The sequence below is a fragment of the Astyanax mexicanus genome, chromosome 1 (genome assembly GCF_023375975.1).
Source record: "Astyanax mexicanus isolate ESR-SI-001 chromosome 1, AstMex3_surface, whole genome shotgun sequence".
In the NCBI taxonomy this organism is placed as follows: domain Eukaryota; kingdom Metazoa; phylum Chordata; class Actinopteri; order Characiformes; family Acestrorhamphidae; genus Astyanax; species Astyanax mexicanus.
The window spans coordinates 10,610,001-10,623,297 of NC_064408.1; the positions used below are offsets into that span (position 1 = coordinate 10,610,001).

Genomic DNA, 13,297 nt, shown 5'->3' on the forward strand with positions numbered 1-13,297 from the left:
GATATTTAAATGTAAAAAAAAAAAGAATGAATGTGAGAAATTTATAATGCAATTATATTTATATTATTATTATATAGTAGTATAGTAGTATATACTTTTATGTTTGAGGGGAAATAAAGCCAGCGTGGGGTGCTGGAATAAAGAATGCATGATAAATTGGATAAAATAAACTTTTTTTTTACTTTGTTGTAAACATCTCAGCTTGGTTGTAAGAATTTCTGAATTAGAACTTAATTTGCTGAGAAAGAAAAGAGCGTTTTTACACCTGTATTTGGTTTCTATAATCTGGATCAGTTGATGAGTTCATTTACTTGGAGCGTTCCTCCTCCTGTTTGGTTTGGTTTCACACAGGCATAGGCTTAAACGCACCAAAATGCGCACCATTGTCTCCTCTGATTGGTCAGAGCTGTCTTGGAACGGGAGTAAGAATGTAAATATAGTGAGAAGGTTGTGTGTTCCAGTACGTATATCTGAGCAGTGTGAAGCTGCTTTAAAACAGAAATTTGCTGCCGTGCTTTTAAACACAGTGTTTTCAATGGGACGTGCAGCACAGAGTTGCGTAGATGTGAGCAGTGAATGCTGCACATACTATGCGTGTAAACAGCATGGAGCAGCAGAGAAAGCATTTAGTTCATAGCAGTATATTATCTGGCTAACATATCAGATTAAACTGTGCCTTATCAGCAGTTTAGCTCAGTTAAAAAGAAGAATATTTAAAAGTTGGGATGTCTCCTCTGTTGTTTTGTGTCGTCGGTGTTGGGGCTTTTCAGTCAATCAGCCAGGAAAAAAAGTCTGTGTGTTCAGGGGCAGAGTATGGTGTCAAACTTTGTGGCGTACATAATTTGTGTAAAAAAATAAATAAATAAAAAATAACGAGTTACTGATTCCATATTAATTGCATGCATTAACATTTTAGCGTTGACAGCCATAATTATTACTGATTATATTTTATTTACACACAGGGTGCATACTGTGTGTGTGTGTGTGTGTGTGTGTGTGTGTGTGTGTGTGTGTGTGTTCACCTTAGCAACAGGGATGTCGTTGCTGCTGCTGCTAGTGCTGAGCTCGCCTGTGCTGGGGTTAATGGGCCGACCGGCAGGAGTCAAGCGGCCTGGACTGGACTGACCACCACCAGGCTGAACACTCTGTAGACGTGTCTGCAGCTCACGCACCTACAGAGAGAAAGAGAGAGAGAGAGAGAAAGAGAGAGAGATAGAGAGTGTTTTTAGCAACGTTCACATTACAAGTCAAATTGCTCAAATTCGATTTTTTGCACAGGTCAGATTTGGCTATATCCTGACGGTTCACATTCACAAATGTAAGTGATCTGTATCTGTGTGTAATGTGAATGAATCTGTCCCTGAAACGCCTGACATGCGCACATTAATGCGTGTATAAACATTGCCTTCTTTAACAACAACAAAAAACGTCATATTAGAGAGACGACTCGTAGCTTTATAAAGGGAAATGGATGTGTTTGTTAGCAGCTCATATGTGGAGCATCTTTTGCTGGAGTGGAGAAACAGTAAACAGCTGGTCTGAAGTTCATGCTCAGGTCGAGGAGGTGAAAAAAGGACAGGCAGTTTGCTTTTGCTGTTTTTGCAGCTATAGCTGCACAGCTGCACCAAGAGATGTGTTGTGGGTACAAGAGAGAAGCAAGTGGCACTAATGCTAATGCACAAAAGCAAAAAGAATTCAGATTTGACTGTTCACATTCATGTCGCATGTCCATGGATCAGATACGTATCCGATTTAGGATCACGTTTAAAAAAAAAGTGATTCAAATCTGATTTGACAAAAAAAAAAAAAAAAAAAAAAACGGATTTGGAGCGTTCACACGGCCATGAAAAATCAGATCTGAGCCACACTGAGCAAAAAACCTTTTAAGTCATTTTACCCTGGTAATGTGAGTGTAGCCTTCGAGTTCGGTTTGATTTAAGCTCACAGCAATTTCATCACTTCTTCACTTGGTCTGAGAGTAAGTTAAACGAGTAAAGAGCAACGGCAGCAGGGCTTTTAAAATCCTCCACTAAAAGAGCATCACTAATCGCCCCCCGACTGCATCATTACACACAGCAACTTCTTTTTGATCTGCTGCACAGGGGACAATCAGTGATAACCCCCCATGGAACACACACACACACCCAGCTTCAAATAGATAAAGAGAGTGACAAAGTGATAGAAGAGAGAGAAAGAGAGAGAGAGAGAGAGAGAGAGAGAGAGAGTGATCTGAATGCAGCACTCTGGCTTGCTGGAGGTGAGTTGATCCACTACTGGATGCTAAATGGGGCTAAAAGTGGCTAAAAGAGGCTGCGGAAATAAAGGCAAAACACCAGCAGTACTGTATTTTTAGATTAGAAACGCTATAGCACATATAATACTGTATATATATATTAGGCCATTATTTGCCATAGATGGCAGCTATCAACTATCCAAAGAAGGAAAAACAGCAATAATCCAATTTTTGGACCAATCTAGTTCATGATTAACTGTGAACTCATTAATTGAAAGTACTTACAGCTCCCATATCTGCTGACTGCTGCCACAGACAGTAGGTATAGATCCCTCCCTCAGAAGAAGTCTGCTGGCTAATCCTGAACAAAATGGCATTTCTTCAACTGATCTAGTGGGTGCCAGGGTGTGTCTATGCAGGTCTCGTTATTGTAATGTCAGAAAAAGGGAGGAACATCCAAACGGCTCATAGAAGCAAATAATTCCTGACACCAAACTCTTTCAGCTGATTCACAGAAAACAGATGGATGGATTTATATTTATATGGTGTTTATAGGGGCAGTCGAGGCTCAAGTGAAAACACAAAAGCATGCTTGAGTTTTGAATCATATGTACCCATTAATAGAGTAGTATAAAAAAAGCACTTAATGTGGACAACTGTCGTCATTAATCAGCATTAAATTTCACTAATAAAAAGAAATTTCTCTTTTTAAATTATGACTGTAATTTTATGTCAGAATTTCTATTTTTTGCTCATTGCATATGGAATTATGGAAACACAGAAAGTACAGGGTTTGGACAATGAAACTGAAACACCTGGTTTTAGACCACAATAATTTATTTATTTATTATGGACAGTTCTGGTGGAAACAGGAGAGTTGAGGTGCACACTGAATTCTGCTGTGATTTGGGCAGCCATAGTTTTATGTTTTTTTGGATACAATCTGGGTTAGCACCCGAACATCCCTTTCAGACAGCTTCCTCTTACAGCGTCCACAGTTAATCCTGTTGGATGTGGTTGGTTCTTCTTGGTGGTATGCTGACATTACCCTGGATACCGTGGCTCTTGATGCATCACAAAGACTTGCTGTCTTAGTCACAGATGCGCCAGCAAGACGTGCACCAACAATGTGCACCAACCAACTCCACTAAAGTTACAGTATATAGTGTAGTAGAAGAGTTTCGGCCCAGAGTCAGAATAACAGACACCTCTCATTACAGTAAATTAATCATCCATATAAATCTCAACATGATATTTCTTAATTCAGGAAACTAATAGAAAGTATTATACTTGTTGTTATTTCTGAAATATGACTGTATCTCAAATGACTGTACCTCAAAAGAACATAATGAGTTTGATTCCCTCTGTAATTTAACCAGCAAGCAAGCAGGGTTTAACAGCCTGCTCACAGCTCCAGAACCTTCACTCCACTGACATTCAACACCTCACACACACACACAGGCCTCGTCTTGCTCTCGGTGGAGTAAACACACTCGTCTGATCTCCCGTTTACCTCTACAGTCCACTCACGCATTCCTTCAGCTGTGTGTCATGCTTGCAAGGTGTGCAGTCAATGAAACGAGCAGTGATTGTTTGCTGTGTGTGTGTGTGTGTGTGTGTGTGTGTATGAGTGTGTGTGTGCTACTTAAGCTCATAGATCTTGCCAACTTTCACTGTGTTCTCCTTGTTAAAGTGACAGCCACGTCAAAAGTAACCTTACCCCCAAACATTGCCAATTAACTGTTTTTAAGAGTTCTGTGCTTGAATTGTTCGGTGACATGTGGCCAATGTAGCTAAGAGGGAAAGATGGCACTGGTTCAATACCTAGGATGAGTATTAAACCGATATTAGAGAAGAAAATACTGAATTGGATTTCTATGGAAAGATTAAACAAAAGAATTAACCCCCATCTAGTACTGGGCGATTATGGTTTTAAAAAAAAATCTCAGATTATAATCGATTTTTTTCCCACTACTAAAAATCAATCTACAGATGACAAAGAAAGGGTTTAAAACTACGTTAAGCTGTAAAAAATAAAATAATGCACTAAATGAGTCACAAAAGATACGTTGAAGGAGTGATTATTATTGTTTTCCACAATTAATCACAGACCCTCACTGGAAAGCGATGACGGTGCAGTTTTTAGAAACAGAAGAATTTATTTCTAAATAAATATATGCTTTATCCCACTGGCTGTTTGTGTTAAAAGTGCTGAAACTTTCAACAGAACTAGCTCAGTCATCGGCTAAATGTTTAGAAAATATGCGTGGGTTAGTCTGTGGGAGGCGCTGATAACCGAGGAAAGATGGATAAACGGTTCAATAATGCGTATTGCTTTCGGATATTATCAGATTTATTTAGATTTTTAAAAAAAAGTCTGTATGTAAAGATGTAAAATCATGATTACTCCATTTTGAAATCGCATTAAAACTGTGATTCGAACGAATTAATTCATGAATTAATCATATTAATCGTGAAAATCGACCAGCACCCCATCTGTAAAAAAGATTCAATACAGGCTGCAAAATATGAAGCTACTATAGTGAAAAGCGCAGAAAATTGGATCGAAAACAGGAACAATGCTGGTTTGATCCCCTGGACTGGGATTTGTTGAAAATACCACCCATGGGCTTTGGAGCTTCAGATATTTCAAAATTATGATGTCTGATGTGTTAAAGTTCTGAATTGTGCCACTGTTCAGTTAAAAAAGCTTGTTCACTTATTAATTTAAAGGCACGCTATGCAGCATTTTTTATACTAGATTTATTTAAAAAATGTTCCCAATTTTTATCCCAATTTACCTAGGCTAATTTTCCCACTAAATTAGCTGCTATTCAGCTGTATATCCCCACCATTGTTGATGCCCCAACACCAGGAGGGTGAAGACTAGCACATGTAACCTTGGTAACCTAGCAATGATGCAGCTCTTACAAACCAACTATAAACCAAATGAGATGTCATTACCCACCACTGGGGGCACTGGATCCAATAGAGGAACAGTGTAGAAACACCATGTCTCCAACAGGTGGCGCAGGCAAAAAGACGCGATTCCACAAATAAATAAGCCCAGCGATTCAAAAATACGCATTATTACACACACTATCGGCCACCAATATCAGGTTAAGAGTTGTTATTATTAAAATAAAAGCTTAAATGTTTATATTTTCCAGTTAATATAGGGTATTTTAAGATGAATGTAAGGTGGATGCCGCTGAGGGGCGCTGAGAAAAAAAACAAAAAAAAAAACATTTTCTTTCAAAGTCAACCAAGCACTGGACATTAATCTAGACACATGTCTCTTCTGAAAACCGTATTACACTGTACTGTATTTGCAGTAAGCTTAGATTTCCACATTTTGACTGACATGCCGAAAATAGAGGCCACCACGCTAACCTAGCAACAATGCAGCGCACAGCTACAAGCAGAGCAGCAATGGAACTATTTTAACTTGCAAACTCTTTATAACCAAACATCATACTAGTCCTGATCTACAGTACTTGGCCTGTGGCCTCATGCCTACGACCGCAACGCAGCACTGCCAATATTACACATTATAGCACAAACCTCGCGTTAATTTTAAATCATATCTATTGTATTTATCTAAAATTACGTAATAATGTCAAATGTCAGGTTTTTGCAGGACAGTGAAAAGACACACGCACATGGACACACATAGACACACACTCACTTAGCAGCACTGTCTAGCCACCACTCCCCTCTGCGTGACTTTCACTGGGTCACTGCGGGCAGACGAGTGTGTGTAAGTGCAGGAGAGTCTGCAAGAGAGCTTGTGCATTCAGGTGTGTGTGAGAGAGAGTGTGTGTGTGTGTGTATAAAGTGCTGGCAGAGAGACTGGATTGTGAGCCAGAGGGACGACGGACAGAAGTGCAGTTCCAACAAATACAAATAGAGGACAAAGCAGTTCAATCTGAGTACACCATACACCCCCCACCATCCCATCATACACACACCGTCTCACTCCCAGTGGGCTCACTGACTCACCTTGGGCTGCCAACAGTCCAGCAGGCATGAGGACAATGCATATATCATGGCTGTCTAGAAAACACCTTGCATCTCCATTTTTTTTTTTTTTTTTTTGGAATTTGTCAGAGGCTCTTTATACTGGAGAAACTTTTAATGATGAATAGATCAATTAAACGACTTGGAATAAAGTCCTAAAACTTAAGTTATTAAAATGTGCAACTAAAATAATGCAATTATTTTTAAAAAGTAAATTTTCTTACAATTTAAGGGTGATTTTTTAAAAATAAATTAGGCATTTCAAATAATTATTTAGCCATTTTCACAAAAATATCCAACTACGTAAAGGTGTCCAAGAATTTGTTGGCTACTCTGTCACTTTGGAAACCCCCCACCCTTTTCTGTAAATCCTACAGTATCTGCAATACAATATATTTAACTGAAATTGCTGATCCAACCAAATATTTATAAAAGAAAATCATAAAAATGATCAGGGGTGCCCAAACTTATTATACCTTTGTTTTCTGTCATTTTTATGCGTGGTAAATGCTCAGCGTAAACATGGGATGGGTGGGGCGTGGCCAGCAATAGCTTAATTGTATAAAAGTGACAGAGCCCTTATGCATTTTAAGCTTCTATCACATTTAACTATGAGCTAGCTAGTTTGTGTTTTGCTATTTAGCACGAGCTAACGCTAACTGGTGGTAAACAGTCATGCGGCTAGCAGTAGCTTATCTGCATAAAAGTGACAAAGCCCTTAAACGGCTGTGAAGTTTCCACAATCAGTGATGGTTTGGAGAGTACCAATTGGTCTTAAATAATATTCTAATTTTCTAAGACACTGATTTTTGGGTTTTCATTGGCTGTAAGACAAAATCATCAACAATAAAAGAAATAAACAGTTAAAATAGATCACTCTGTGTGTAATACATCTATATAATATATGAGATTCACATTTTGAACTGAATCACTGAAACAAAGTAACTTTTCAATGATATTAAAAATGTTCAGATGCACTAGTATAGTATGTATACATATACAGTGTGACCACTTTTCCTGACAAGGCATGAAAACAAACTTGACTCTCTCTCTCTCTCTCTGGTGTGTGTGTGTGTGTGTGTGTGTGTGTGTGAGTATGCAGGTGTGTTGAGATAAGACGTCAACTGCGAGGCCCTGAGAGAGAACAGATTTACCCACCTTCATCTCCCCATGGGCACCTGGCAAATGAACAGGATTCCTGACAGTGTGTGTGTGTGTGTGTGTGTGCGTGCATGTGTATGTGTGTGTGTGTGATAGAGAGAGATAGAGAGAGAGAGACAGTGAGTAAGCCTGGCACTGACTTAGCTTATTTCCTAGGCAAACAAAGCTCTCCTGCCAGCAGAGAGGTGGCTAAAGGACAAAGAGAGGAGTGCACATCTGCCATCACAAACTAATCCAGCGTCCAGCTCCAGCCTAAACCAGAGCAGCCATAGGTCCACACACAGCCCCGCCTTCACAAGCATGCCTGCCCCCTTTACAACCAGGCTCAGCTCTCATTTCACATAAAGAGAACTGTTTCAACTGGTTAAAACAGAGGAGAATGTGTGTGTGTGTGTTTGTGAAGTAATAAATCCGTCCAGTACAAAAGAAAAAAGAAGCCACTGTAGCAATTTAAGTGAGTTTCTTTCACTATGGAACATGATACACTCGATATACAGGGGTTGGACAATGAAACTGAAACACCTGGTTTCAGACCACAATAATTGATTGTGGTGGCGGACAGTTCTGGTGGAAACAGGAGAGTTGAGGTGCACATTGAATTCTGCGTGATTTGGGCAGCCTTGGTTTTATGTTTTTTTGGATACAATGCGGGTTAGCACCCGAACATCCCTTTCAGACAGCTTCCTCTTACAGCGTCCACAGTTAATCCTGTTAGATGTGGTTGGTCATTCTTGGTGGTATGCTGACATTACCCTGGATACCGTGGCTCTTGAGTCTTGATACATCCATCGCAAAGACTTGCTGTCTTGTTCACAGATGCGCCAGCAAGAGGTGAACCAACGATTTGTCCTCTTTTGAACTCTGGTATGTCAACCATAATGTTGTGTGCATTGCAATATTTTGAGCAGAACTGTGCTCTTACCCTGCTAATTAAACCTCACACTCTGCTCTTACTGGTGCAATGTGCAATTAATAAAGGCTGGCCACCAGGCTGGTCCAATTTAGCCATGAAACCTCCCACCTCCCTATAACCAAACATGGTGATGATGTGCAGTATTCAGCACTGGCGTCAGGAAAATCACCCCCTCTTGAGAGCACGTGCTGTGTCACTATGTACGTAACCGTGACTGAGATAACTATGACTTTTGACGTTTTTTTTCGAACAAAATTTAAGGCAGATCATCTCCGCTGTTATCACAGAGACGATGCGTACATGCTCCCAAGAGAGGGTGATTTTCATGGCGGGGGCTTAAATTTGGCACAACATCGACTAGCTCACTGAGCAGTGAGTAATGACTTAAGTGTGCTCGGGCACGGATTGTTTAAACGTAGTGTGAGTGCAGGAAGGGGGCAAAACCGTGCTCCATCACGATTCAACTGAGCCATGGCTACTGTGAGTACACACTTAGAGCTGCTTCAAAGTTGGCTTTGAAGCAAAGGCAGTTAGAGTCACTGCGTCGCAGTGCTGCTGTTAGCCAATCAGAGGCGATATGTTTGCATGTATGAATATATTTATGAGGAAAGAGTCGAAATCCTGACGTTCTTCCCTGCCAACTTCTCTACTGGACTAAAGCAAAAAACAACTCACATGGCGTCCATTCATGCTAGAAATCAAAACTAGACATTTTAAAATTAATAAAAAAATGACGGAATGATTCCTCAAAGAGTTTTTTTTCATTCTTTAGACTCTTTCCAGTTGGTCTAAATCTCAATTTTCCATAAACTATGCAGCTATGAAAGCATGCCATGACATAATTGATCACAACAGCCATAACATACCCTCATAGTGTCCACATCTATCCTAGCTTCCATCACTGGTCTCAGAGGACTCCACTTCCATACCATGCTCCGATACCATTAGCAAATGGAAAGCAACTCATCTGTCCAATTAGGCTGCAGAGGACAGATTTCATTACGGGTCAGGCCATATGGGAGGGTGCCGTTACTGCACGCTCTGCCTAAAGCTGGGGTTTACCGGGGGGCCGGCTGGAGCGCCTGCACGGAGAGCCTTCAGCCCTGTTCGCTCGATGCATCTCACCGCTAATCACGTTAGCCTGCTAAGTAGCCAGCTCCAGCTCCAGCCAGGGAAGGCAGCGAAAAGGCAGCCAGATTTGATTACCAGATGCGTCAAAATAGGGAGACGTATCGATCCAGAAGCTCCAGAACATTTTTTTTTTCCTTTTACTTTTTTTAACGCTACACATGGTTTTACAGATGGAGCTGTAAGCTGAATTCTTCTGCTGTGGACAAGCGTACACATTCTTCTTCTCTTTCTTTAAGCTTCTCAAATAGATTCATCATAATTTAAAATCACTCAGTCCTGTCAGTGGGATGAGTTAGCGTACGGGCTATATTTGAACCTGCAGGCCGCAGCCTTTGAGCCGGTACATGCCCGGAAGACCATAATTACAGACTGGGCTCTGCGGCAGAGGTTTGTTTGATTGGGGCTTGGTGACCACAGGTCAGCTGGTTCGTGTGTGTGTGTATTGCAGACCGCAAAGCCACGGACAACTAAAATACACTTTTCTGGTTATTTAGTCCTTTGATACGCTGCAGTTAAGGCCTGTTCTAGGAAAGAGAACTGTCCACCATACATACGACACCATTCATACATACTGGACTCATTACTGAGACTAGCAGAGGGCAACGGTTTCAACCAAGAGAGATATAGATATATTTCTTTTACAGTATACATATCATCCAAAACAGCACTATAGCTATGGATTAATTAATCTGCTATTCACTAGGGCTGCCACATTAACACGTTAATTTTAATACCAAAATAAAATAGATATCTTGCACATATCATAACAACAGCAGAATTTATCAAATCTAACCAGCACAGAGCTATCCATCTTTTTTAAAACATCAGCCGATTTTAACCAGCTCGAAAAACAGTCAGCATCGCCAGTTAGCCATTATTGCTAATCTGCCATTTTGGGCTTCATAAAAAAAGGTCCCGTGGCATATAATATAAATGAACATATGTGGCGGACCAGTGAGTTTTTAGGGCTTTCTCGATCATGTGACATCGCGTTCAGTAGCTCCTCCATTTCCACTCATGCGTCCAAAGTGTAAATATGTTGCGTAGCAGTGGACAAATAGCTATTTTATTTAACGCAAGATGATAAAACTCAGAGATGTGGATCCGGACGGGACTAAAATGACCAAAAAACAGTAGATAATTCAGCCTGTAATTTTCTCAGAGGACGTCTGAGGAAAACACATGAATGGTTGTTCCAGATGAAAATAAAAACCACCCCTATATAAAAGAACATTACCCCAGGACCCCCTGATATCTCATCCAGATAGGGCTTAAGACATGTTTGTAAGACATGGTGTCTGAAGCTTTGTTAGCTGTGCACTGCTTCATTCACTTTGGTGTAACCTGCATGTCTTCATCACACAAAAAGAAAATAACAAAATTTGAAATGACAAAAGTGAGAAAATCTGAAGAGTACAAGAACTACAGAGCTAAATATTGCAGTAGCAAGATCACAAGGCATGAACTTTCTCCGTTTTTAATCTTGTTTTTTTTTTAACATCATCAGAAGCAGAAGTGTTTCCTTATGCAACTCTGATGCAAGTCTTGTGGGCTCTTGTGGGATTTTCTGAGTTTGTACAAAAGAGAACTAAGACTAAAAAAACTGTCAACAGCTTTAATTAGTGAACCTTCTATTACAGGAAAACCTTCAGTCTGAAGAACAGAACTACAACACTAGTGCAGACAACATGGAAATGTAAGGAATAAGGCAGAACCTAAAATTAAGTATATACCAAAAGTATCCTGTGCTTGCATGCATTATGTTTGTTAATCTGAGGTTTGGATGGAGCTGCTCGACCATCAAAACTCTCCAGCTCTCTGTATTCTCTACTGCTCTTGATCTAATCTGAAGCTACATGAAGTTTAGAGGTGTGTAGTGATGAAATAATCTGGAGCTACATGAAGTTTGGAGGTGTGTAGTGATGAACTAATCTGAAGCTACATGAAGTTTGGAGGTGTGTAGTGATGATCTAATCTGAAGCTACATGAAGTTTGGAGGTGTGTAGTGATGAACTAATCTGAAGCTACATGAAGTTTGGAGGTGTGTAGTGATGAACTAATCTGAAGCTACATGAAGTTTGGAGGTGTGTAGTGATGATCTAATCTGAAGCTACATGAAGTTTGGAGGTGTGTAGTGATGATCTAATCTGAAGCTACATGAAGTTTGGAGGTGTGTAGTGATGAACTAATCTGAAGCTACATGAAGTTTGGAGGTGTGTAGTGATGAACTAATCTGAAGCTACTTGAAGTTTGGAGGTGTGTAGTGATGATGAACTAATCTGAAGCTACATGAAGTTTGGAGGTGTGTAGTGATGATCTAATCTGAAGCTACATGAAGTTTAGAGGTGTGTAGTGATGAACTAATCTGATGCAACATGAAGTTTGGAGGTGTGTAGTGATGATGAACTCTGAAGCTACATGAAGTTTGGAGGTGTGTAGTGATGATCTAATCTGAAGCTACATGAAGTTTAGAGGTGTGTAGTGATGAACTAATCTGAAGCTACATGAAGTTTGGAGGTGTGTAGTGATGATGAACTCTGAAGCTACATGAAGTTTGGAGGTGTGTAGTGATGAACTCTGAAGCTACATGAAGTTTGGAGGTGTGTAGTGATGAACTCTGAAGCTAAGCGTTGAAGGTGTGAGTGAATAGTGAGTAGTGATGAACTCTGAAGCTAAGTGTTGAAGGTGTGAGTGAATAGTGAGTAGTGACTCACCCGTCGGCGGAGGCGGTCCCTCTCCTCGCGGATGGCGCTCATGGTGGCTTTGGTGCGGTTCAGGTCCTCCTCTTTGCTGCAGAGCATGGCTGTCAGACTCTCGTTCTCCTCTCTGAGTCCTGCCAGCTCCTTCTCCCAGCGCACTCGCTCCTCACACAGACTGGGGTAGAAATCTCTGCCCAGAGCCCCCTCAATCTCCTCTACTGTCTGTAAAACACAGGAATAATAAACCACGGTTAGCTTGGCTATGATTGTTTTGGCTTTGTGTTTTTCCTTAATTCTTTTGTGATGGGGAGCTGAAATCAGCATTATTTAGCTTTTATTTTATTTGTCCGTTCCGCCTTAAATGCTGTAGTTTCTGCCATCTTTTGCACCATTTAAGGTGGAATTTTTAATTTAATTTAAGCTTTTTATGAAGAATTCGAACATAAAACACTGATACTTCACATTAAACTCACTAAGCCTCACTTGTGTTGCTTTCCTACCAGTGATTCTCATACCCCTTTGTTTGACGTGTGCATCTGAAAAATCTGTGTATGAAGAGCTAAGAAGCCCTAACAAGAATCAGGACACCCCAACCCCTCTGTGTGCACACACAAAACAGAGGAGTAGGGGTAAGGGGTAGGGCAAAGGGGTGAAATGGGATTGTGCCTAAAGTCTTTTGACTAAATTGTAAAATAGTTTCAATCATATTTTAGTAATATTATTTATTAGCTTAAAGACCACAACCAGCCGGTTCCGAGAAAGCTTCTTCCCCCGGGCGATCAGGCTTTTGAACAGCCAGTAGAACAGTGTTCTGCCAAACCCACCCCACTGCCATCTCATACGAACTCACTGCACCTTGCACTTTATTTTACATTGTACCTATTAGACTTTAATATACTACAGCATTCTGCACCGTGTACTTTCCACACAACTCATTTTGTACTTTATGCACTTGTACTTATAGTTACTCTGTCACCTATTGGACTATTTCAACACTTCCACACACACAAACTCAGGATACCTGCACATTTATATATAGCATTGAATAGGGTGAAAAAACGTACCTACCAAGGTTCTCAACAACAACTGTGGATAAGTGTGAAATTTAATGAGCCATTTAAAATTGAATAACTGCGAAAG

The 13,297-nt window shown here is 40.4% G+C and overlaps 1 protein-coding gene across 2 annotated transcripts in view; it reads right to left on the bottom strand.

Moving 5' to 3' along the window:
- mcc (MCC regulator of WNT signaling pathway) overlaps positions 1 to 13,297 on the bottom strand; it is a 183,589-nt gene that overhangs the window by 55,535 nt on the left and 114,757 nt on the right. For both annotated transcript variants that reach the window (XM_022665786.2, XM_022665787.2), the window contains 2 exons: positions 12,173 to 12,379; positions 1,023 to 1,172 (listed from right to left, as the gene is read on the bottom strand). In XM_022665786.2, coding sequence (XP_022521507.2) covers positions 1,023 to 1,172; positions 12,173 to 12,379 — 357 coding nt within the window. The remainder of the gene's footprint in view (positions 1 to 1,022; positions 1,173 to 12,172; positions 12,380 to 13,297) is intronic.